Source organism: Canis lupus, chromosome 1 (genome assembly GCF_003254725.2).
Source record: "Canis lupus dingo isolate Sandy chromosome 1, ASM325472v2, whole genome shotgun sequence".
NCBI classification, from domain to species: Eukaryota; Metazoa; Chordata; class Mammalia; order Carnivora; family Canidae; genus Canis; species Canis lupus.
Genome location: NC_064243.1, coordinates 105156283 through 105181596, shown reverse-complemented (window position 1 = coordinate 105181596; position 25314 = coordinate 105156283). Strand labels below are relative to the sequence as shown.

The following is a 25314-nucleotide window of genomic DNA, read 5'->3' as shown; positions in this document are numbered from 1 at the left end:
AAGAAAATATCTTTTTTAGCATGCTACATGATTTCCAAACCAAACTAGGTCATAACTATGTCTACTTTAAATGATTTCCTTCATGGTTTTGCTAATTCACATTTTCCTTTAATTATTAGGTGTTATCACTGCATGTATTTTCCTAAAGCTTTTGTTTTCTATTATTTATTTATTTGTAATTTAGCCATGCCCTGACACTGGCTGTGCCCATTTATTGTTACTTATCAATTTCTAAAGTGATGGCAAAATGGAATTTTCACTAATTTTTTAAGAACTTGAGTCTGATTCTTTTTTTTTTTTTTAATTCAAATATCATTAGCATACAGTGTTACATAAGTTTTGGGTATACAGTGTAATGATTCAACAATTCTATACATTTCTCTGTGCTCATCCAGGTAAGTTGCTCTTAACTCCCCTTATCTCTTTAACCCATCCTTCCACCTACCTTCCCTCTGGCAATCATTAGTTTGTTCTCTGTATTTAAGAGTCTACTTTTTTGTTTCTTTTTCCTTCGTTCATTTGTTTTGTTTCTTAAATTCCACATATGGGTAAAATCATAAAGTATTTGTCTTTCTCTGGCTGATATACTTCACTTAGTCTTATACTCTTTAGGTCCCTTCATGTTGTCGCACATTGTAAGATTTCCTTTTTTATGGCTAAGTAATACTCCATTGTGTGTGTGTGTGTGTGTGTGTGTGTGTGTATATATCATCTTTATCTTTTTTTTTTCAAATTTATTGATTTTAGGAGTAGAATTTAGTCATCACTCACATATAACACCCAGTGCTCATCGCAAGTACCTTCCTTACTACCCATCACTCATTTAGGTCATGTCCCACCTACCTCCCTCCACCAGCCCTCAGTTTGTTCTCTATAGATAAGAGTCTCGTGGTTTGCTTTTCTTTTTTTTCCCTTCCTGTATATTCATTTGTTTTGTTTCTTAAATTCCACATATGGGGGCACCTGGGCGGTTCAGTGGTTGAGTATTTGTCTTTGGCTCAGGTTGTGGTCCCGGGGTCCTGGGATCAAATCTTCCATCAGGCTCCCTGTCTGCTTCTCCCTCCGCCTATGTCTCTGCCTTTCTCTGTGTCTCTCATGAATATATAAGTAAATTCTTTAAAAAAAATTTGACGTATGAGTGAGATCCTATGGTATTTGGTTTTCTCTGGCTGACTTATTCCACTTAGCATAATACACTCTAGCTCCATCCATGTCATTGCAAAAGGCAAGATTTCATTCTTTTTGATGGCAGTAATATTCTGTTGTGTATATATTATATACACACACCACATCTTCTTTATCCATTCATCAGCAGGTAGACATTTGGGCTCTTTCCATCAGTTAGCTATTGTTGATAATGCTATGAACATTGGGGTTCACATGCCTCTTCAAATCTGTATTTTTCTATCCTTTGGTTAAATACCTAGTAATATAATTGCTGTATCATAGGGTAGTTCTATTTTTAACAATTTTTTAAAAAGATTTTACTTATTTGAGAGAGAGAACAAACCTGAGTAGGGGGAGAGGTAGAGGGAGAAGGACAAGCAGACTCCCCGCTGAGTGTGGAGCTGGACAAAGGGCTGGATCCCAGGACCCCAAAAACATGACCTGAGGTGAAGTCAGACACTTAACTGACTGATCCACCCAGCCACCCCCACATGAAGGCATATTTAAATTAGTTTTATTCTAAGCCCAGATTATGAGAGATTACAGAATGATTCATTGTTCCTTTCTCTCCTAGAAATCAGGAAAGCTGATGATCCTCTGCAGTGTCACTTGCAAAATCGAAGCATTCAGAAGAGTGTGGAACAATGCTATGAACATAATACATTTGCAAATATTCTTAATCAGAGTGAAAGTCATTTCCTGTTAAAGCAAAATTATATGTTTGACTTATGTGAAAAACCTTTAAAATCAAATTTAAGTTTTGAAAGCCAGAGTATAAACTCAAAGAACTCTACTGAGTTTAATGAAAATGGAAAATCCCTTCTTCATTCTAACCATGAACAATTTTATAGTGTAATTAAATCTCCTATGAACGTAAAACCCATCAACAATACTTCCCAGGTTTTTAAACAGCAGAGAACTCACAACATGCAGAAATCCCATGTATGTGGTGAATGTGGGAAAACCTTTGTCATGGTGTCTCAGCTCGTTGATCATCAGAGAGTTCATACTAGAGAGAAACCTCATGGGTGCAATCTGTGTGGGAAAGCATTCTCTAGAAAGTCCAGACTAACTGAACATCAGAGAATTCATACAGGACTGAAACATTATGAATGTACTGAATGTGACAAAACATTCCTCAAGAAATCACAGTTCAGTATACACCAGAAAACTCATTTGGGACAGAAGCCTTATATGTGTAATGAATGTGGGAAAGCATTCATCAAGAAGTGTCAGCTTATTTATCATCAGCGAACTCATACAGGAGAGAAGCCTCATGGATGCAGCCTATGTGAGAAAGCCTTCTCTACAAAGTTTAGTCTCACTACGCATCAGAAAACTCATACAGGAGAAAAACCTTATATATGCAGTGAATGTGGAAAAGGCTTCATTGAGAAGAGACGTCTTGTTGCACATCACCGAACTCATACTGGTGAGAAACCTTTTATATGCAATGAATGTGGGAAAGGTTTCACCTTGAAGAACAGTCTTATCACACATCAGCAAACTCATACAGAAGAGAAATTGTATACATGTAGTGAATGTGGAAAGGGCTTTTCAATGAAGCAGTGTCTCATTGTACATCAGCGAACTCATACAGGAGAGAAACCCTACACATGCAGTGAGTGTGGAAAAGGCTTCACCCTGAAGAGTCCTCTCATCAGACATCAGCGAACACATACAGGAGAGAAACCCTATGTATGTAGTGTATGTGGAAAAGGCTTTACCATGAAGAGTGATCTCATTGTACATCAGCGAACTCATACTGCAGAGAAGCCATATATATGCAATGATTGTGGGAAAGGTTTCACTGTGAAGAGCCGTCTGATTGTACATCAGCGCACTCATACAGGAGAGAAACCCTATGTATGTAGTGTATGTGGAAAAGGCTTTCCAGCAAAGATACGGCTGATAGGACATCAACGAACTCATACAGGAGAGAAGCCCTATATATGCGCTGAATGTGGAAAAGGCTTCACAGAGAAGAGTCATCTCAATGTACATAGGCGCACTCATACGGGAGAGAAACCCTATATATGTAATGAATGTGGCAAAGGCTTAACTGGGAAAAGCATGCTCATTGCACATTTGCGAACTCATACTGGGGAGAAACCGTATATATGCAATGAATGTGGAAAAGGCTTCACCATGAAGAGCACTCTAGGTATACATCAGCAAACTCATACTGGGGAGAAACCATACAAATGCAATGAATGTGATAAAGCCTTCAGGAAGAAGACCTGCCTCATACAACATCAGAGGTTACACACCGGAAAAACTTCCTTTGCATGTACTGAATGTGGAAAATTTTCTTTGCGCAAAAATGATCTCATTACCCATCAGAGAATTCACACAGGAGAGAAACCATATGAATGCAGTGATTGTGGGAAAGCCTTCACTACAAAGTCAGGGCTCAATGTTCACCAAAGAAAACATACAGGAGAGAGACCCTATGGCTGCAGTGATTGTGGGAAAACTTTTGCCCACTTGTCAATCCTTGTTAAACATAAGAGAATTCACAGATAGTCACTTTGGGATGACCTGTTGCCAGATGTAGGCCCTGAAGATAATAATAGTACGTAATGAAGAATAACAATGCAAAGAATGATATGTTTAGTGATCAATTGTGTCATTTTATATAGATGAAAAAATTTACAAAACTCATACAATCAGCTTTGATGAAAATATTTTAGGACATTGTACATCTAAATCTAAAAAGTACAGTTTGAAATAGATTCTATGAATGTGGCAGATGAAGAAAGCCTTCAATGGGAAGTAGACCCTTTTATATTCATCATCACAGATCATGAATGAATATTTGTTATTGGTAGAAATATAACTGTGGGAAAACCTGTGCCCAGAAGTAAGACCTTAATAGATGTCAGTTCACACTAGACAGGTACTTTCCTTTGGCAATAAATATAGCAGGGCTTGAAGTAATATATTTGCCAGGAAATCCATACAGAAATAACCTAGGAACACATTCAATGTGGTAGACTTTAACAAAGTAGCAAACAAGGAAAGAAGCCTCCCAGAAGTGATGAATGAGAGCATTGTCCTGTCTACACATAACAGATAATATGCCTCAGAAGCATTCAGAATAGGATATTTTAGCTGTATTTCTGATTGCCTTATAATTGATTATATAAATTTTAATAGTGGCAGTTACTCTCACCATGGATTAAATTTTAACATGTACAATACAGGGGGATTCCATACCTGTTTCATTATATATTTAACTTTTGAATTTCTCTAGTTCCAAGTTCCAAGTGCAGAATACTTGAAGTACTTCAAAATGAATATATTCATTTCATATGTATAACTCAATATGTTTAATCAAGTTTATAAGCAGCATCAATTTTGAATTTGAAATAAGTTTAGAATCACAAAAACTGGAATTTTTCAAGGATTTCCTAAGTGCTCTTCAGTCAGCTACTTCCAAAGATAAAATCTTACATAACCAGAGTTCATTATCAAATAGAGGAAAGTGAAATTATTATTATAACACTTCTAACCACAGGATTTACTTGGATCTCACCAGTTTTAACACACTCATTTTTGTTTTGATTTTTACATATAGTTTTAAGAAACTATCATGTAGGTTTGTATAACCAACACCATAGAATGTCTTGTCAACACAAACTCCCTCATGCTATCCATTCATAGTCACGTATTTCTGTGACCCTAACCCCTGGTATCAGAGACAAATTTATAGAATTTGTCATTTATAGACTATGAGAATAGTAGAATCATTTAGCACTTACTCTTTAAAGTTTACTATTTGACCTTGTGGGATATTGGTCTCTTCCCCTTGTTTGTAGCACACACTCCTGAAACCTGTGTAAATTCCTAAATGATGAGTGTGCAAGGAGCATTTATTCCAATGAGGCAACTCTGGGTGGGTTTCTGGATGGCTCCTGGATGGGGACTGGTCACTGGAGAGACTAAACCATAGTTAGAAACTTAGAACTTTGAGCCCTGGGGCACCTGGGTGGCTTAGTGGTTGAGCATCTGCCTTTGGCTCAGGTCCTGATGCCAGGGTCCTGGGATCAAATCCTGTATCAGGCTCCCTCATAGCAGTCTGCTTCTCCCTCTGCCTATGTCTCTGCCTCTCTGTCATGAATCAATAAATAAAATCTTTGGGAAAATAAAAAAGAACTTTGAGCCCTACATGTCCCCCCATCCTCCAGAGAGAGGAGAAGGAAATTGAGTCAAAAATTGAGCAATTTTAGGGGGGCACCTGGGTGGCTCAGTGGGTTGAGTGTCTTCCTTTGACTAAGACCGTGATCCTGGGGTTTTGGGATTGAGCCCCACGTGGAGCTCCCTGCTTGGGGAGGGGGGGGGGAGTCTGCTTCTCCCTCTGCCTGCCACCCCCCCCCCACCGCTTGTGTTCTCCCCTCTCTTTCCCTGTGTCAAATAAATAATAAAATCTTTTTAAAAATTTAACAATTTTACCTGAGGAAGCCTCCGTAACATCCACAAATAGTAGGCGAAATTTGAGGTAGGTGAACACCTTGTACAGGGAGGGTAACATACCACAACTCCACAGACCTAGAAGCTCTGGTGCTTGGAATGGGTCCTTCCAGGTCTCACCCTATGTATCTCTTCATCTGGCTGTTCATGTATATTCTTTATCATCTCCTTTAATAAACTGGTTCAAGTGTTCCTCTGAGTTCTGTGAGCTGCTGCTGCAAATTAATGGAACCAGAGGAGGGGGCTGGGAGAAGCTCCCACTAGTAACCAAGTCAGAAATTAGGCAGACCTGCTGCTTGCCACTGGCATATAAAATGGAGAGAGGGGCACACTCTGTAGGGCTGGGCGCTTCACCTGTGGGATCTGACACTATGTCCCGGTAGACCGTGTCCAATCGAGTAACGTTGCAGGACACCCAGCTGGTGTCCTGGAAATCCCTTCAAACATCTGGTGACCAGAAGTGTCCTGTGGCAGGTGTGTGAGTAACGGAGACGCACGAGGAGAGGAAAATTCAACGGAGATCCAGCGAAGAGCACTCTGGGGTCTTTGCATTTGAACACCGGACTTGACGCAAACCCGCCGCATTCACGAGTTTTCTCGGGGTGCCTGCCTAACGGCTCAGGGCACCATCCGCGCGCTGTTTCTTCCAAACTCATGAGTAGAACGCGCCCCACGCCACGTCAGGCTTGGGTAGGTTCCCGTCTCTGGAAAGTAGTTAGCTCTGCGCCTGTGACCCTTTTGAGAAGAGAGGAGGCCCCGCCCGGGTGCCCTTAAGACCGTTTCATTTCTTTCCGCCAGGGAGGGTGGTGGCAGCCATGCCACTCCAGTCAGAAGCGCCAGACATGCTCCGTGAGGAAACGGTGGTCACCTCACAGCCGCGGGCTCTCAGGCCCCAAGCGAGGGGCGCGCGCTTCCTGCAGGACCCGAGGCCGCTAGTCTCCCTCCTGGCAGCCCTCGACGTCCCCATCGCTGGCCCGCGGGGCGCGGAGAGCCTAGCAGTCCGACGCAGTTGGGAGAGCGCGCTGGGGGTCTGGTGCGCCCAACTGGGTGTGGGTCTCAAGCAAGGGGCCCGGCGGGGAAAGCGAGAACGCGCGTGAAGAGTCCCCAGTGTTTGGGGGTTTATTTGGCTTCAGTAGCGGAGGATTGCGGGCGGCGGTTAAGGCGTGGTCTTCGGAGACTGGCGATGAACGGCGAATGGTCAGAGCCTGGGGCCTGTGTGTTAATTTGGCCGTGTGCAGTGATTCAACACGGCAGGTGTGGACCCGCCATCACTGCCTCTCAGGCACCCAGGGCACCTGACAAGGATGGGGGGCTGGGAGGGAAGTGTCTCTGGACCAGGAGCTCTGGGGTGAACATGAGATGGAATTGAGGTCAGTGTTGTTTGGGGAGTGTAGGGCTTGTGTTTTTTGTTTTTAAGATTTTATTTATTTATTCATGACACACACACACACACACACACACACACAGGCAGAGGCAGAGGGAGAAGCTGGCTTCAAGAAGGGAGTCCGATGTGGGACTCCGTCCCGGACTCCAGGATCACGCCCTGAGCCAAAGGCAGATGCTCAACCGCTGAGCCACCCAGGCGTCCCGAACACTTTAGTTTTAATTTGTAATTTCCTAATAACAAATTATGTTGATCATCATATGCTTGTTCCCCATCTTTTTATCTTCGATCAAGTGCCTGTTCAAAGTCTTTGCTCATTTTTATAACTGAATTTTCTTGTCGACTTTTAAGAATTCTGTGTTCTGGATACCAGTCCTTTATCAGATATATGACTCATGTGATGGATGCTTAAATTCCTTCCCCCCCCCTCCAGGGATGTCTATGTGTTCTAGTATGATGTGCTGAAGTCTTTCTTTTCTCCATTGAACAGCCTTTATACCTTTGTCAAACAATTGAGTATATTTGCTTTGCATGGGTCTTCTTCTGGGATCTCTATTCTGTGTGTTTATCTTTTCAAGAATACTACATTACTATAGGTTTATAAGTCTTTTTTTTTTAAAGATTTTATTTATTTATTCATAGAGACACAGAGAGAGGCAGAGGGAGAAGCAGGCACCATGCAGGGAGCCCCACACGGGACTCGATCCAGGGTCTCTAGGATCACGCCCTGGGCTGCAGGCAACGCTAAACCGCTGCGCCACCAGGGCTGCCCGGTTTATAAGTCTTGAAATGCATTGATGTGAACCCTGTATGTATGATGGTTCTTTTTGGCCATAATTGGTTTTGATATTTTCAGTGGAGAAACCCAGCAAACATACTTTACTAGATCAACATTAAGTCATTTTGATACTACTACATATGACGCGATGAGAAAGGGACTTCAAGCCTTAGGTGTCTTTCCAAAATGCATTAACCAACCCAAAAGATGGACAATATGCAAAGGACCTGATCGGTACTCCTCAAAATAACTGAGAGATGAAAAAGACAAAAATGGTCACAGAAATGAGAAAACCAGGCAGCCCCGGTGGCGCAGCGGTTTAGCGCCGCCTGCAGTCCAGGGCGTGATCCTGGAGACCCGGGATAGAGTCCCACGTCAGGCTCTCTCTATGGTGCCTGCTTCTCCCTCCGCCTGTGTCTCTGCCTCTCTCTCTCTGTCTCTATGAATAAAAAAAATAAAATCTTAAAAAAAAAAGAAATGAGAAAACCAAGGAAACATGATTTCTAAATGCATTATTCTTGGACAAAAAAAAAGAGTAATGAAAAAACTTGTGAAATATGAATAGAATCTAATTTAGTTGAGTATTATACAATTTTTTTCTTAATTTGACAAATGTACCATGATTATATAAAGTGGTCACATGAGAGGAAGTTGAATAAGGTATATGTGAACTCTTTGTGGTACCTTGTGACTTTTAAGTTAATCTAAATTTTTCCAAAAATACAAAGTTTACTAAAAATAGGTATAACAGGACGCTTGAGTTGTTCAGTGGTTGAGCATCTGCCTTCTGCTCGGGGCATGATCCCGGGGTCCTGGGATTGAGTCCCATACTGGGTTCCCCGAGGTGAGCCTGCTTCCCCTTATGCCCGTGTCTCTACCTCTCTCTGTGTGTCTCTCATGAATAAATACGATCTTAAATAAAAAGATATAATTTATGTTAATTATATCTTTCTTTAAAAAATATTTATTTATTTATTCAGAGAGAGCGAAAGAGAGGCAGAGACACAGGCAGAGAGAGAAGTAGGCTCCATGCAGGAAGCCCGACATGGGACTCGATCCCGACTCTCCAGGATCACACCCCGGGCTTCAGGCGGCGCTAAACCACTGCGCCACCGGGGCTGCCCTATGTCAATTATATCTTAATAAACTGGGAAAAATAGGTATAATTTTGTCACTTAATTTCCCATTGTAAACATATTTCCATATTATAAAATGTATATGCATGTCTCTATGATTAGTAGTAAGCAGCTGTAATAATATCTTGGTGAATTTGTAGGATGGTAACTAGAGCCACATAAAATGTAGGCATTAAAGTGAGGTTTATAAAATCTTCAATTATGTTGTTTCTATTTTGATCCTCTCATTATTCCAAATTCTTAACATTCTCACTGCAAGATTTGTTGTAATTTTTTTTTCTTTTTTCAAAAAGGAATTTATTGGGACACCTGGGTGGCTCAGCGGTTCAGCGTCTGCCTTTGGCTCAGGTTATGAACCTGGGATCCTGGGATGGAGTCCCACGTCAGGCTCCCCCTGCTTCCCCTCTGCCTGTGTCTCTGCCTCTCTCTGCCTGTCATGAATAAATAAAATAAAATCTTAAAAAAAAAAAGAATTTATTTATTTGAGAAAGAGAGCATGAGCATTAGAGAGGGGCAGAAGGAGAGGGAGAAGCAGACTCCCCACTGAGAAGGGAGCTTGATACAAAAGGGCATCTCTTTCCGCGGAGGGGTCCTGTTCCCGAGCTACTTAAGTAAACTTACTAAGTTGTACCACGGTAACACTCAAGAATTCTTTCTTGACTACTGTGCTCAACAACCCCAAAACAACTCTGTACCAAAACAACTCTGTACCGGTTGCCCAAAAATCTTTCTGTTCTTAAAAACAGCTTCTTGGAAGCAATTTTTCACCACAAGCTTTCCGTGGGTGTCCGTTTACTCCCTCCACTCTCCACTTTTTTTCCAGAGTTCCTTCCTTGCTGCATCATCCACACCTGAACTTCTACTGACTGTTCTGAAATTTCCTTTTTTTAAAAAAATAGAGTGAAAAAAAAAATAAAGAGTGGATAGTATACACTCTGATCTTGTTACTTCCTGCCCCACTCGCGAACACGATTTAGCTCACACCATTCTTGCCTCCGGGATCTTGAGTCTCTGAAAATCTAGTATTTTTCACACGAGTCAACACTGAGGAAATGAGATATGAGTGGCTTCTCACTATCGCGGCCATCCCTAGCTTGCGGCCTCAAACCGCCCCTTTGCCTTGTGCCACATCAGGTGTCCAAACATGGCCGCCCCCATAGCCACAGAGAGCGGGCGCGGACATATTACCTCCCTGAAAATAACAACACATAGTTGTTCGCCATGCTTCAAAGTCTTCAGGTCCTCCTCGGCCGCCATAGGCTGACGAAAATTCGGGGCGACGTTTCCAGCAGAAGTAGTTCGCGGAAGTGTTCGGTTTAGGCTCTCCATTCGGTCTGGAGAAAATCAGGTAAGTACGTGCTTTTATTCCTTGAAGATTTTTTTTTTTTCCTGTTTTGCCCCATAGGAGGTTTGTTTTTCTCACAGGATGACATGATGTTCACAGGGTGGAAGTGGAGTAGGGTGAACCTATGTAATTATTGGCGGGGATCGATTGAGCCGAAGGTGAAAGTGAGAGGAACCGGGTGAGAGTCTGACTCACCTGACTGTGGTTGGGATACTGTTGAGGTCATTAAGACGGTTTAGGGTCTGTAGAGACCAACCACCGTGTCCAAGCTGTCGAGAGTTTGGGGTTCTACAGATCGGTCCACTTGTCGGGGGTGCGGGTGGTGCAGATCATTTACGATGATCTAAGCGTCTGGTTCTGGTGGGGGATTTATTTTGGGGCTCAGTGATGTTGAGGCCTCGAGTGGATGCTCATCACATCAGGGTGTCTGGCCCGGGTTTCAGATTCGTAAGGATGTGTGTGATCAGTGTCTGGTACAGAGACATGCATGTGAGGACTGATTGCGGTTCCAACCTCCGCTGCTGGGACAGAGGCTGCAGAGCCCAGAACATAGTTCAAAACCTGGTGTGTGTGTGTGTGTGTGTGTGTGTGTGTGTGTGTGTGTGTGTTTATAGTTTGAAACCCTCTGGTTGTGTATGTTTATAGATCGAAACCCTTTTGGGTGTGTGTGTATGTTCGTGTGTATTACCCTTTTGTGTGTGTGTGTGTGTGTGTGTGTGTGTGTGTTCGTGTGTATTTAAAGCCTTTGTCCAAAAAAAAAAAAAAAGATAATAAAGCCTTTGTCCAGGGATTAACTGCTGATGGAGGGACTAAACCGCCGATCCCGTCCCCCGTCTGTTAGCCGTTGTCTATGTCTGCTTTCCCGCGCGGCAAAGGAAGAATTGAGTCCTTGTGACGAGATTTTAAAAATTATTTATTTATTTATTTATTTATTTATTTATTTATTTATTTATTTATTTATTTATGAGAGAAAGCAGAGAGCACAAGCAGGAAGTGGGAGGAAAGAGGGGCGGAGGGAGAAGCCGGCTCCCCACTGAGCGGGGAGCCAGATTGGGGACTTGATCCAAGGATTCCGGGATCATGACCTGAGCTGAAGGGAGACGCTCAACGGACTGAGCCACCCAGGCGCCACGTGACAGAGATCTTAAAGTTGAAAATGTGTAGTATTTATCCCTTTGCAGAAAATGTTGTCAACCTCTGAACTCCCCTCTTATTACTACATAGCAGCTGTGAACATGGTTGCTTACTTGCCTGACATACATTCACACTTTGTTCTTTGCTAACAGAATTTCCATTTTGTTTAGTATCCGTCCCTCCTGGAAGGTGACCCACATCTCAGTTTATTAGTAAGTACTGGTTGGTTTTAATCATGGTGGTTCCAATTCCCATTGCTAATGATCGAATTTCCGTGAAATGTTCAATTCTAGCCAGATATAAGCAAAAATCTGCTAATGGTTTCTGGAGGAGCATTTTCTCTCTCTCTCTCTTTTGTTTATTTTCTCTCTTTTATGTTAGTAATTCTTTAAATCTTTTTCCGGGTCCCTGATGATACTGAGTATAACCTTAATTTTCATTCCAGTTTCCAATGTTTGTAATTTATTCTTATCTCCATGCATTGGGTCTACTCAGCAGTTAGGTGTTAGTGGATATACATGTCCAATTGTTTACCCATAAAATTCACCTGCTATATTGTCTGGAGTTAACATGTTTTCAGGAGGGAGGGTTAGATCATAAAATTATGAATTCATCCAGGCTTAGTGACCTTAAAATGTTCATAGCATTTTTTCAAGATAAAAAAATGTCTATTTTACCTGAGTGATCCATTTCACTACAAATGTGTATGTTTTATTGGTCTTTTTAAAAAAATATTTTTATTTATTCATTCATGAGAGATACACAGAGAGAGAGGCAGAGACACAGGCAGAGGGAGAAGCTAGCTTCATTTAGGGAGCTTGACATGGGACTCCATCCCAGGTCTCCAGGTTCACACCCTGGGTTGAAGGTGGTGCTAAACCTCTGAGCCACCAGGCTGCCCTTATTGGTCTTTTTAAAGAACAGACTTTTGGCGTTGTTGAGCACTTCCATTTATTTGTTAATTTAAAAGATCTACAAGTTAATCTGTATGAAAGTAATATATTTTTATATAAAGCCATCATTGCCCAGGTCAAGAAACAGAGTGCTGCCAGCACCCATAGGTGTGCTGTGAGCCTCTTCCCAATTATATTGCATCTTCACACCCAAAGGCAGTTAATCGTCCAGTTGTTGATAATCAAGCACTTTAAGCCTTTTCTTTACAGTTTTGTCATATTAAAAATATCATTCCTAATCGTATTTTATTTAGTTGTGCCTATTTCTGTGTGTCAATGTAATTATACTTTATGCATTTTTATTATATTTTTTATAGTTTATTTATTTTTTTAAAAGATTTTGTTGATTCATAAGAGACACAGAGAGAGGCAGAGACACAGGCAGAGGGAGAAGCAGGCTCCATGCAGGGAGCCTGATGTGGGACTTGATCCCGGGACCTCAGGATCATGCCCTGGGCCGAAGGCAGGCACTAAACCGCCGAGCCACCCAGGGATCCCCTTTTAATATGTTTTGATTAAAAAGTCATCTAAGTGCATTGCAGTTGCCCCACTTATTCTCAGTTTCTTATTCTCTCTCTCTCTCTCTTTTTTTTTCTCCTGTTTTGGATGAATTTCTTGTCCTTATATTTCCCCCTTCTGTTAGTATGAAAATTATGTACATTAAGACAATTGTTAGATTTCATCATGACACTAGAAATTATATACAGCACAGACCCTTCTTTTGTCAAATTCTTATGTTAATTAGTACTTTTATACTCTTCTCCAATGATACAAGAATCTTTTTTTTTTACAAATTTATTTTTTATTGGTGTTCAATTTGCCAACATATAGAATAACACCCAGCGCTCATCCTGTCAAGTGCCCACCTCAGTGGCCATCACCCAGTCACCCCCACCCCCCGCCCACCTCCCCTTCCACCACCCCTAGTTTGTTTCCCAGAGTTAGGAGTCTTTTATGTTCTGTCTCCCTTTCTGATATTTCCCACTTATTTTTTCTCCTTTCCCCTTTATTCCCTTTCACTATTTTTTATATTCTCCAAATGAATGAGACCATATAATGTTTGTCTTTCTCCGATTGACTTATTTCACTCAGCATAATACCCTCCAGTTCCATCCATGTCGAAGCAAATGGTGGGTATTTGTTGTTTCTAATGGCTGAGTAATATTCCATTGTATACATAAACCACATCTTCTTTATCCACTCATCTTTCAATGGACACCGAGGCTCCTTTCACAGTTTGCCTATTGTGGACATTGCTGCTATAAACATCGGGGTGTGGGTGTCCCGGTGTTTCATTGAATCTGATACAGGAATCTTACAGCACTTCAACTTCACTTTCCAATTTATTTACAATATTCTGTATTTTTGTTTTTTATCTATTTAAAACATCCTAAGATATCATAAGACAATAATACATAATTTGTAAGCCAAAGCCTCTGATATGCCCTGTACTTTGGTTTTCAAACTGAAGTGCTTGTATTCACAGACTGTACAAAAGATTTGAAGAGGTACCTGAGCACTCATGGTTTAAAGGAAAACAGTGCTCTATACTCTCCTTCTGTCTTATCTGTTTTATAAAAGTAATCTGCCTGAAATTCCTCTTCTCCTGAGGCATGATGCTGGGGTATATCTCATTTTCCTCTTCTCATGTCACACTCACCCCACTTACATATCACAGAGTGAAGGAAAACCTCCACTGGATTCAGAACCTCAGGCTTTGTTGGCCAGAAGAATAAACTTTCTGGGGCATCAAATAAAGGGACATTTGGTAGTACTGTGGGCATGTGTTAAAGTGAGTGCTCAAGAGGAATGACAGCATCTGGGCCCATAGGAAATGCACCACTCAGACTACATTGTCTCCTTAACCCATAGGTCCTGATGCCCCAGGAACAAAAGGATCATTTGAAGGAAGAAGAAGTTACAAGCTGTGATGTCAGTTTTTATGGGGACACACCTGACCAAGACAGATTTCTGAAGAGAAATTTAGAGTAGATCCAGAAACACAAAGCAGAGCTTCTCCACTGCCAGCTGTGTTCAGAGAGCAGAAAAAATGATCCAAGCTCAGGTGACTTTGGTTTATTTTATTCTTTCCTTTGTTCCCTAATAGATTTGGAGAGACCTGTAAAAAATCAGTTCCGTTAATCTGAAAAGCATACATATCCTTTGTCTGTCATATACATATGGATAGTGTTTTTAGGTTAATGAGAAGATTAGACTTTTACATGTTATGGAAACTTCTCAATGGATCAATGGATGGATGACTGAGTGCACAATTACCAAATATTTAATTAGGCATTTGTTTCTTCCACAATGTGTCAAAATAAAAACCCTGCTAGATGTCTATAAACAACCTGTAGAGTGGAAATAAGCAGAAAAATTTTAACATTTCTTCTGTATCATCAAAAAGACAATCACTTCATTAGAGAACACTGTTATTACAGGAATCTCTGACATTTGATGATGTGGCTGTGGAGTTCACCTTGGAGGAGTGGCAGCTTCTGGCCCCCTTTCAGAAGGACCTGTACCGGGATGTGATGTTGGAGAACTATAGGAACCTGGTGTCAGTGGGTGAGGACAGCTGCCCTGTGTCACTTAGAGGGTCCCCATCAGTGCCCTTTCCTTTTTTGCTTCTTAAAGCTCTGTAGTGTTTGTGTTGCTCTGAAGTGAGATTCTTAGTGCCTTCCCTGGCTCCAGAGACATGGGTATCTTCTTCCTTCTCCTGAGTTCAAGCCTTTACTTTGTACATATGTGATATATATATATTATGATGTTTGTATATATCATACACATATATATGAAATATATGTATTTTTGGTCTTCATCTTGAATTTTAGCACAAGCTCCTATAACAGTTGTGATTTTCTTTTTTTTTTTAATATTTTATTTATTTATTCATGAGAGACACAGACTGAGAGAGAGAGTGGCAGAGACACAGGCAGAGGAAGAAGCAGGCTCCATGCATGGAGCCCGATGTGGGACTTGACCCCGGGACTCCAGGATCACACCCTGGACCAAAGGCAGGCGCCAAACCGCTGAGCCACCCAGGGATCCCCCAGTTGTGATTTTCTAAGTTCTAAGAGGATAAAGATAAAATGGGTGTCTTTTGTTATTTATATAATAAAACTCAACTACATTTGAGTTTATGTTAATGAAGTGATTTTTAGAAACCTGCTGTATAACCCAAGGATCGGGTCTGGTTGCCAGGGGAACCAACCATTGTTAGAGGGGATGGAGTTCCATCTCTCTTCTGGAGAGGAGAAAAGAGCTGGAGTTTGAATCAGTCACTGAAGGCTAATGATTTAATTTAATTAACCATGCCTACTTAATAAAGGCTCCATAAACACCCAAGAGGACAGTTTTAGAGACCTTTTGAATTGGTGAACAATAGAAGGTATGGGGAAAGTGCTCAGAGAGGGCATGGAAGCTCCACACCCCTTCTCATATACCTTGTACTCTGTATCTCTGCCAGGTTGTGCCTGGGTTTATAATAAACCAGTAATGTAATAAGTAAACTTTTCCTGAGTTCTATGAGTTCTTCCAGCAAATTAATTGAACCAGAAAAGGAGTCATGGAAATCTGTGATCCATACATATTCTATCAGAAGCTCAGGAAACAACTTGGACTTGTGATTGGGGAAGTCTGAGGGGAGTGGAGAGATTGTGCAGTCTTGTGGGAGTGAAGCCCTAACCTGTTAGATCTGAAGTTATCCCGAGGTAGAGAATGTCAGAATTGAGCTAAATTGTTGGACACCCAATTAGTGTCTTTGGCTGTCACAAAATTCTTTGGTGTGTGAAAACCCCATATATCAGGGGTCAGAAGTGAAGTACTGTAGTAGAGTATCAACAGTAGAGGGCACACACAGTGCAGTATGTTTTTCCTTTATGTTGTGAAAATTGTTTTGTCCTTAACTGTAACATTCTATGGTCTCCCCAGTCCCCAAGCCCAAAGCTTAGCCTTCTGTCATTTCACATGAACAGGTTTTCACACCAGTAAACCAGATGTGCTCTCCAAGTTGGACCAAGGAGAACCAACATGGACGGTGGAAAATGAAATCCCCTGTCGAACACGTTCAGGTGAGTCAGAGAACTGGAGGGGGCCAGAACTGTAGAAATCATATTCTAGTTGGTCAGATAAAAGGCACAGCTGTGAGAGGGTTTGAGGGTCAGTAGGCAGTGCCTCCCTGTGTTTCTCTCCTGATATGCAACCTCTTTTGCTTTATAGGAATTGAGAGAAAAATGTGCCTTTTACCTATTCTGGGATCTAGTCCAATTTTATTTTATCTACATCTTAAATTTTTGCTTGTTTGCATAGTTCTCTTTTTCTTAGTATTCTCAGATCTTTCCTTCTTTATGCTCTTCTACCTTCCTTGTCATTTAAGTCTACTGTCCAAAAGTCTCTCTCCAAAGAGAAAACTGAATTCCTTACTGTCTTCTAACTATTGCACCTTTCTGTCCCATTATTAATGTTGAGTTTTCCTTCCTAACCTCCTTCTCATCCTGGATGCTGTGGCCCCAAAATAAACTGGTCTTTGCTGTGCCCTTGTCTTCACTTTGAGGTCCTCCAAAGGTTCTGTTTTCCATTTTCTCATTGGGTCTCCTAACCTTTCAAACTTTCTTTTTTTTTAATTATTTTTTATTTTTTTTATTTATGATAGTCACACAGGGAGAGAGAGAGAGGCAGAGACACAGGCAGAGGGAGAAGCAGGCTCCATGCACCGGGAGCCCGACGTGGGATTCGATCCCCGGTCTCCAGGATCGCGCTCTGGGCCAAAGGCAGGCGCCAAACCGCTGCGCCACCCAGGGATCCCAAACTTTCTTTTTTTTTTTTTTTTTTTTTTATTTATTTATGATAGTCACACAGAGAGAGAGAGAGAGAGAGAGGCAGAGACATAGGCAGAAGGAGAAGCAGGCTCCATGCACCGGGAGCCCGACGTGGGATTCGATCCCGGGTCTCCAGGATCGCGCCCTGGGCCAAAGGCAGGCGCCAAACCGCTGCGCCACCCAGGGATCCCAAAACTTTCTTTTTTTTAAACCTTATTTATTTAAGTAATCTCTGCACCTAATATGGGACTCCCACTCGTAGCCCTGAGATCGAGTCACATGCTCCTCCCTGAGCCAATGAGCCACCTCAGATTTTATTCTAATAAGCTGAGCTTCTCCTTTTCCCTGCAGGAGACTCTCAAATTGACATCTCCCCAAAATGATCCAGCAGACTTTAGTTCTGTGTAATCCACTCATCCCCCTGGCAACTCTCCTGAGAGCCCAATAAGTGCAAGGAACTCACATCATCTTCTTTCCCAGAAACCCCCCGTAAGTTTAGGTTCTTCTTTACTCCTGTGATTCTTAGAGCCTGGCCATCCCAGCATTACCTTAGATGTTCCCTGTCTGCAGAGCTCTCTTCTTTAAAGGAGTCTCTTGTTCATAAATTGCAACTAAGAAGATATTTTAGCATCCTCCATTCTTGCCTAAGCCAGATCAAAACTCCTTTCTACTTTGATTTAATGCCTTTGTGTATTTATTAATTTTCAACTTTCTTCTTGTTCATTTTAGGTGTTGTACTGTTGTGTTCATTTCCCTAAAACTTTTATTTTTTTTCCATCATATTCTGATGACATTAGGTCCCAATTAACAACATTACCTATCATATAACATGAAATTCTTCTTTCTGTAATCTCCATAACATATTATCTTGCTCAGAGTTTCATCATCTTTCCTACACTCTCCCCACTGTATTCTGTACATGTGGTTGCTTCCTTCATTCATTCCTTTCAAAATTATTTTTTTGATAGCTCAGCAATGTATGCTTGAGGGTAAGAGCAGTGAGAAAAATGCATACAAATAGACCAAGAACTTTCATTCTAAGAGAAGTTTTCAAAAAATTAAAATAAACAAATGAATCATAAGCATAGGGGGTGAAAAATACTCTAATAAAAATTTAGTCACCATAACAGAAACATAGAGGCTTGATCTCCGGTTTAGGAATGGAACACCCCCCTGATACGGAGCCTTAGAGCCAACCGGTGAGAGAAATTAGCAGGCTACTGGATTTGGAAGTGTTTCAAGTAGAGAGCATAGCAAGTTTAAAAGCAAAAGCCCAAAGTAAGTTTAAAAGCCCAAAGTCCTTAATGAGAAACATTAAGGAGCTGTGTGGACAGAGTGGAGTGTGCTGTCGGGAACATGATGGAAATAAGACCAAAGAGGCAGTAGCAGCAGGGGGAAGGGAGAGTAAGATCAGTCAAGTAATCCATTTCAAGGAATCATGATTTTACATCTAATAAGGTGAGAAGGGACGCCTGGGTGGCTCAGCGGTTGAGCATCTGTCTTCGGCTCAGGGCGTGATCCCGGAGTTCTGGGGTTGAGTCCCACTTCGGGATCCTTGCATGGAGCCTGCTTCTCTCTCTGGCTATGTCTCTGGCTCTCTCTCATGAATAAATAAATAAAATCTTTTAAAAAAATGTGAGAAAACATGACCTGTTCTTGAGTACTGGAATGACATGAAATAATTATGTTTTCAAAGAATCCTTTTGGCTTTTGTGTAGACAGTAGTGGGCAGGGATGCTATATAGGAGGTTGTTGCACAACATGATAGTAGGTTTCTTGGCTTTGGTATGGGTGGAGGGGGAAGTGTTGGTCACTGTCTGGATGTAGTCATTACAGAGGGCAGATGAAATTCTACATTATATATGGGCTGCATGAGATGAAGGAATGGATGGAGGTTGAAGGTAAGGCTCTGGGGGTGAAAATGGCTATAAGGAACATTGAAACAGTGACTGAATAATGAGTGGTTGGCCTTGGCTATGATTTGGGGAATAGGAAATCCTTATTAAGGTACATTTGGAAAAAAAAAAAGGTACATTTGAGCAGGTAGATGAGGAATTTCAGTAGGCTCCTTGGGTAAGGAATGTTCCAAAGTAAAAGTGGAAAGTTCAAAGGCCTGGGGCAGCACTGTGGTCTGAAGAATGAGAAGGTCAGTGGGGGTAGTGGCTGGGGATTGGGGTAGAAGGTCACATAAGGGCCTTTCAAGGACATGGTAAGACCTTGACTTTATTCCTCTTGAGATGAGAAAACTTTAGGGAGTTTTGAGTGGAGTGACATGATATGATTTATGTTTGGAAGGTTCACTTTGGCTGTTCTCTATAATGTAGACAGGAAGCTGGCGGGGCAGGAACAGGAAAGCCAAGTAGGAGGCTGCTGCTATAAAACAAGAAAGCGACTGGCTTCTGTGAGGGTGGAAGGCATTGGTGTTGGTCCAGTTCTGGTTATGATTATAAAGAGGGCAGGCAGCATTGCTACTGTGTGTAAGTGAGAGACAAATGACAGGAGATGCTGAGAAGTTCTGTCCTGGTTAAAGGGAAGAGTGGAGGTGTCATTCACTCTGATGAAGGTGATATGTGGTGGAGGAGATTTGAGATGGGAAATCAGGAGTTCCCTTTTGGATGTTACAGGTTGCATATGCTTGGAGCCCAGCATGTATAATTATCATTGCTCCCCAAGGCCAACCATGACAATGAATCCTTCAGGGAGGCCTGTCTTCCTCCACAGTGTCACTTGATTTCTTGCATCTGTCTCCATCTCCATTGCTCCTTCATACCAGTTTTCACAACGTGCAGCTGTTTTCCTTGTGTGTTGCTTTTTTTTTTTTTTAAGATTTTTAAAAAAATTATTTATTAGAGATGGGGGGAGAAAGAGAGAGAGAAAGAAGGAGGGAGAGAGAGGCAGAGACACAGGCAGAGGGAGAAGCAGGCTCCACACAGGGACCCAGGGACCCTGATGTTGGACTTGATCCCGGGTCTCCAGGATCATGTCCTGGGCTGAAGGCGGTGCTAAACTTCTAAACCACCAGGGCTGCCCTGTTGTGTGCTTCTTTGCTCTTTATAGTTTTATCAAACTGCAGTGTAGGCTCCCTGAACATGAGGACTCTGTGTGTGTCCCCAGCTTGAGCACCATGTCCCGACAGTGGTCCTCAGTAAGGATTTGTGAAGTGAATAAGTCTTCCTGTCACCAGTTTGGATGCGGTAGGCCCTCCAACCTGTGGTCTGCTGCTCATGGTAAACTGCATGTAGTGAAATATACAGGCTCTGTATGTTTTGTAAGGCCTCATTTAGAAATCAGTCAGATCTACATTTGTTTATTGTGAATGATCTAACTTTGTTTTAATACTAACTACTTTTATCTTTTGGGTTATCTATATTATTTTATCTGATGTGCAAGGAACATTAAATATGGAATTTTATTGATACTCTAATTTCATAGAGTCATCACTACATAGGCATATGACATCAAAGGAGTCTTTTAATCGTGTTTTGTCCAAATCAAGATGATAAATGAATTCATTATTTCTTTCTTTTCTAGAAATCTGGAAACTTGACTATTTGCCAGAGCACTTACAAAACAAAATCATGGAGAATAATCTTGAACAATGGCATGAACTTAAAACATTTGAAAATAATGTTCATCAGAGCACAACTCATTTCATGTTAAGGCAAAATCATGATATGTATGACTTAAATGGAAAAACTGTGAAGCCAAACTTAACTTTATTTAGCCAGAATAGAAGCTGTGAAATAAAGAACCCTGCAGATCTTACTGGAGATGGAAAATCCTTTCTACATGCTAATAATGAACAATTTCATACTAAAATTATATTCCCTGAAAGCAGAAAACTTATCAGTACTAAGTCCCAATTCATTAAGCATCAGAAAAAGCAAAAAATAGACAAGACTCATGTATGTAATGAATGTGGGAAAGCCTTCATCAAGAAGTCATGGCTCACTGATCATCAGATCATTCATACAGGAGAGAAGCCCCACAGGTGCAGTCTGTGTGGGAAGGCATTCTCCAGAAAGTTCATGCTCACTGAACACCAAAGAACACATACAGGAGAAAAACCATATGAATGCACTGAATGTGGCAAAGCCTTCCTGAAGAAATCACGGCTCAATATACATCAGAAAACGCATACAGGAGAGAAACCATATATATGCAGTGAATGTGGAAAAGGCTTCATCCAGAAGGGAAATCTCATTGTACATCAGCGCATCCATACTGGAGAGAAACCTTATATATGCAATGAGTGTGGGAAAGGCTTCATCCAGAAGACGTGCCTCATAGCACATCAAAGATTCCACACAGGAAAGACTCCCTTTGTGTGCAGTGAATGTGGAAAATCCTGTTCCCAGAAGTCAGGTCTCATTAAACATCAAAGAATTCACACAGGAGAGAAACCCTTTGAATGTAGTGAGTGTGGGAAAGCCTTTACCACAAAGCAAAAGCTCATTGTCCATCAAAGAACTCACACAGGCGAAAGACCCTATATCTGCAATGAGTGTGGGAAAGCTTTTGCCTACATGTCCTGCCTCGTTAAACATAAGAGAATACACACAAGAGAGAAATGTGGAGATTCAGTCAAAGTGGAAAATCCTCCCTCAGAGAGTCATAGCTTATCACAGACCAGTGGTGCCATGCAGGGGAAAGACCTTGTTAATACAGTGACTATGCGAGTGCCTTCTGTGGCTTGTCAGACGCCATTACACATCAGTGGGCTCTTAGCAAATAGGAATGTGGTCATAGTGGGACAGCCTGCAGCCAGATGTGCACCCTCAGGAGACAACAGAGGATCTGCACAGGACAGAAACCTTATGAATGCAGTGAATGTGGTTGTGCCTTCAGTGGTTAATTATGTCCTATTTTATGTTGCAGAAAACCAGTAGGAAAAAAACTCAGAAACATTCTGTGTGGAGAAGGGTTGCACAAAAGTTTCTAGGTCATATTATGTCAGAAAAGTATATTCAGAGAGAAACTGTAATTCTGAGGCTGGGAAAGCTTGATCTCATCCTATTAAAAATATGTATTGATACACAGGCGTAATCTGATGTTAACTCAAATACATACACACACCTCAGTTGCTCCATTTGTGTCTGTTAAAGGAATGAAGGAAGTCTTAGTTCAATAAGTGGAGGAAATAGGTGAATTTTAAAAACACAAGTAAGTGTGCCTGGAATACTGGTATGAATGAAAAATCAGGAAAGGGATAATATTAGGTGGGTGAGATATGGGGCATGTATATAGCAATTCGGTTTCTACAGGCCAAGGTAAAGGATTAACTGAAAACTGTAAACTCTTAGAAGTTTATTTTATGCAGAGGCACTTAATGAAACAGCAGCCTTAGGTTGAGTCAGTTCATTCATTTACCAAATATTTGTTAAATACTCCCTTTGTACTGGGTTTTGTTTGAGGAGCTGAGGATACAGTGGTGACCAAAACAAAAAGGTTTCTTGGAGAGAGCACTGAGGTAACTGGATTATTTTTTAGTGGTACATTTACTCAGCTTCTAGTAAGAGGATGTAAATATCTATACTAGGTGAAATACTGTCTTGGTTCTTTCTGGCTGTTATAAGACCATACAGTAGCCTGTATGGCTTACAGAGAAAGAAATTTATTAAAAAAAAAAAAAAAGCAAAGTTCCTCTATAATGAAGTTTCAAAACTTTCTAAATGACATATGATAAGTCTTGAATAAATAATGAAAAAAATAATGAAAAAAATTATTTCTGTTTGGAAGCTGCAAGGTCTAAGATCAAGGTGCTGGCATATTTGGTGTCTATGGAAGGTCGGCTTCTTGCCTCACAGAAGGTACTCATCTCATTGTGTCCTCACATAGGGGAAGGGGAGAGGCATTTTCTGCGATGTCTCTGTCTCACAGGGGTACTAATCCTATTCATGAGTGTTCTATCATCATGACTTAATCTTAAGGACCCACTTCTAAATACCATCATATTTGTGACTAGCTTCAATATATGAATTTGGGGGGGATACAAACAGTCCACAGAAGATAATGGAGTACATAAGTCCCCTCTTATATGGGGGATATGTTCTAAGACCCCCAGTGGATGCCTGAAGCTAGGATAGTACTGAACTCTATAGTTTTTTCTTTTTCTTTTTCTTTTTTTTAAGATTTTATTTATTTACTCATGAGAGACATAGAGAGAGAGAGAGGCAGAGACACAGGCAGAGGGAGAAGCAGGCTCCACGCAGGGAGCCTGACGTGGGACTCGATCCCGGGTCTCCAGGATTGCGCCCTGGGTTGAAGCCGGCGCTAAACCGCTGAGCCACCCAGGCTGCCCTATAGTTTTTTCTTATACATACACATCTATGATGAAGTCTAGTTTATAAATTAGACATTGTAAGAATTAACAGTAAAACTAAAAATAGAACAATTATAACTGTATACTATACTATATACTGTAATAAAAATTATGTGAATATGTTCTCTCAAGATTTTATTGTCCTGTACTCCCCCTTCTTCCTGTGATGACGTGAGATGATAAAATGCCTATGTGATACGGAGTGGCTTGTAGGAATTGTGACTTAGAGTTAGGCTACTGTTGATAGGATCATCTGCTTCCGGACCACCTTTGATTTCAGGTAACTGAAACCCCTGAAAGTGAAACCATAGATAAGGGGTGACCACTGTAATTGGTTCAAGGGATTGTGATAATTTCTTGTTCAAGGGGTATATTACTTCAGTGGAGGCAAGGACTCTTATTAAAGGACTTTAAAGCACCATAAGATTTAAGTAAGTTGTTATTATTTAAAGACTTTATTCATGAAAGACACAGAGAGAGGAAGAGACATAGGCAGAGGATGAAGCAGGCTCCCCACAGAGCCCAATGCAGGACTCGATCCCAGGACCCGGGATCATATACTGAACCAAAGGAGGCAGACATTCAACCATTGGACCACCGAGGCATCCAAGTAAGTTATTTTTTTAATGTCCATGTCTTAGCTTTCCAAGTAGATTGAAAATTCCTTTAATTTTTTTTGCTATTTAAATTTTAAAGTTTTATTATTTATTTCTTTATTTTTTAAATTTTATTTATTTATTCATGAGAGACACAGGCAGAGGGAGGAGCAGGCTCCATGCAAGGAGCCTGATGTGGGACTTGATCCCGGGAATCTGGGATCATGCCCTGTGCCAAAGTCTCAACCGCTGAGCCATCCAAGTGTCCCTAAATTTTAAAGTTTTAAAAACAAAATAAATCACTTCCTCAGTTGTACTAAACCAAGTTTCAAGGGCTCAGTAGCCATATGTGACTAGTGGCTACCCCATTGGGCAGCACACTGAGCCAAATTTTGTAGCTAATTATATGGCTATAAAGCACAGACTGAGAAATTTGTCATAATTTCCAGAAAGTTATCTTGGATATTGGTTTGCATGATTTTCTATTTCCCAGCACAGAAAAATTAAGGCAAATATGTTGACTTGGAAAGTGAATAAATTAGTGAACTAGTCAGAATGTTTTGTCATTGAAGGAAGCAGTGTCATTCGAAGGCAGTTCTTTTTTTTGTTTGTTTTGTTTTTTTTGTTTTTAAAAATTCTGTTTATTGAAATTGCTTAAGACATTTCATCACCCTCCCCTTTATTTCTTTTTTAAAAAGATTATTTATTTATTCATAAATAAAGCTGGGAGCACGCAGGACCGTGGGGCCCCTGTAGTAGCACCCTGGAGTTGGGGCAGGGGGGCCCTGCGGGGAGGCCCCGTTCCCACCCAAGGCTCGGCCGCAGGTGCTCGAAGGCAGTTCTAAAGAACACAGACACTGCCTTCCAAATTGAGTGTGATCGGAGACTCAATAACTGAATATAAACCGGGAAGAGGGATCCCTGGGTGGTGCAGCGGTTTAGCGCCTGCCCTTGGCCCAGGGCGCGATCCTGGAGACCCGGGATCGAGTCCCACATAGGGCTCCCGGTGCATGGAGAAAAACCGGGAAGAGCAGAAAAAAGGGATCCTCAGGATAGATAGAATAAAGAAGACAAGAGTCTCAGTCTCTAAGAACGGAGGAGAACTATAGGAAATGGGAGATGAGTTCCTTTTTTTTTTTTTTAAGACTTTATTTATTCATTGGAGACAGAGAGAGAGAGACAGACAGACAGATAGACACAGGCAGA

General features: G+C 41.3%; 1 protein-coding gene across 1 annotated transcript in view; it reads left to right on the top strand.

The window, feature by feature from the left end:
* Positions 1-23643, top strand: part of LOC112643690 (zinc finger protein 347-like) — a 53409-nt gene extending 29766 nt beyond the window's left edge. Inside the window, exons 8-15 of the mRNA XM_035699726.2 lie at positions 1742-3692; positions 4748-4764; positions 6439-6673; positions 6774-6894; positions 14358-14435; positions 14812-14938; positions 16348-16443; positions 20722-23643. Of these exons, the coding sequence (XP_035555619.2) occupies positions 1742-3692; positions 4748-4764; positions 6439-6673; positions 6774-6894; positions 14358-14435; positions 14812-14938; positions 16348-16443; positions 20722-22079 (3983 nt within the window). The 3' untranslated portion in view covers positions 22080-23643. The remainder of the gene's footprint in view (positions 1-1741; positions 3693-4747; positions 4765-6438; positions 6674-6773; positions 6895-14357; positions 14436-14811; positions 14939-16347; positions 16444-20721) is intronic.
* Positions 23644-25314: the final 1671 nt, after the last annotated feature.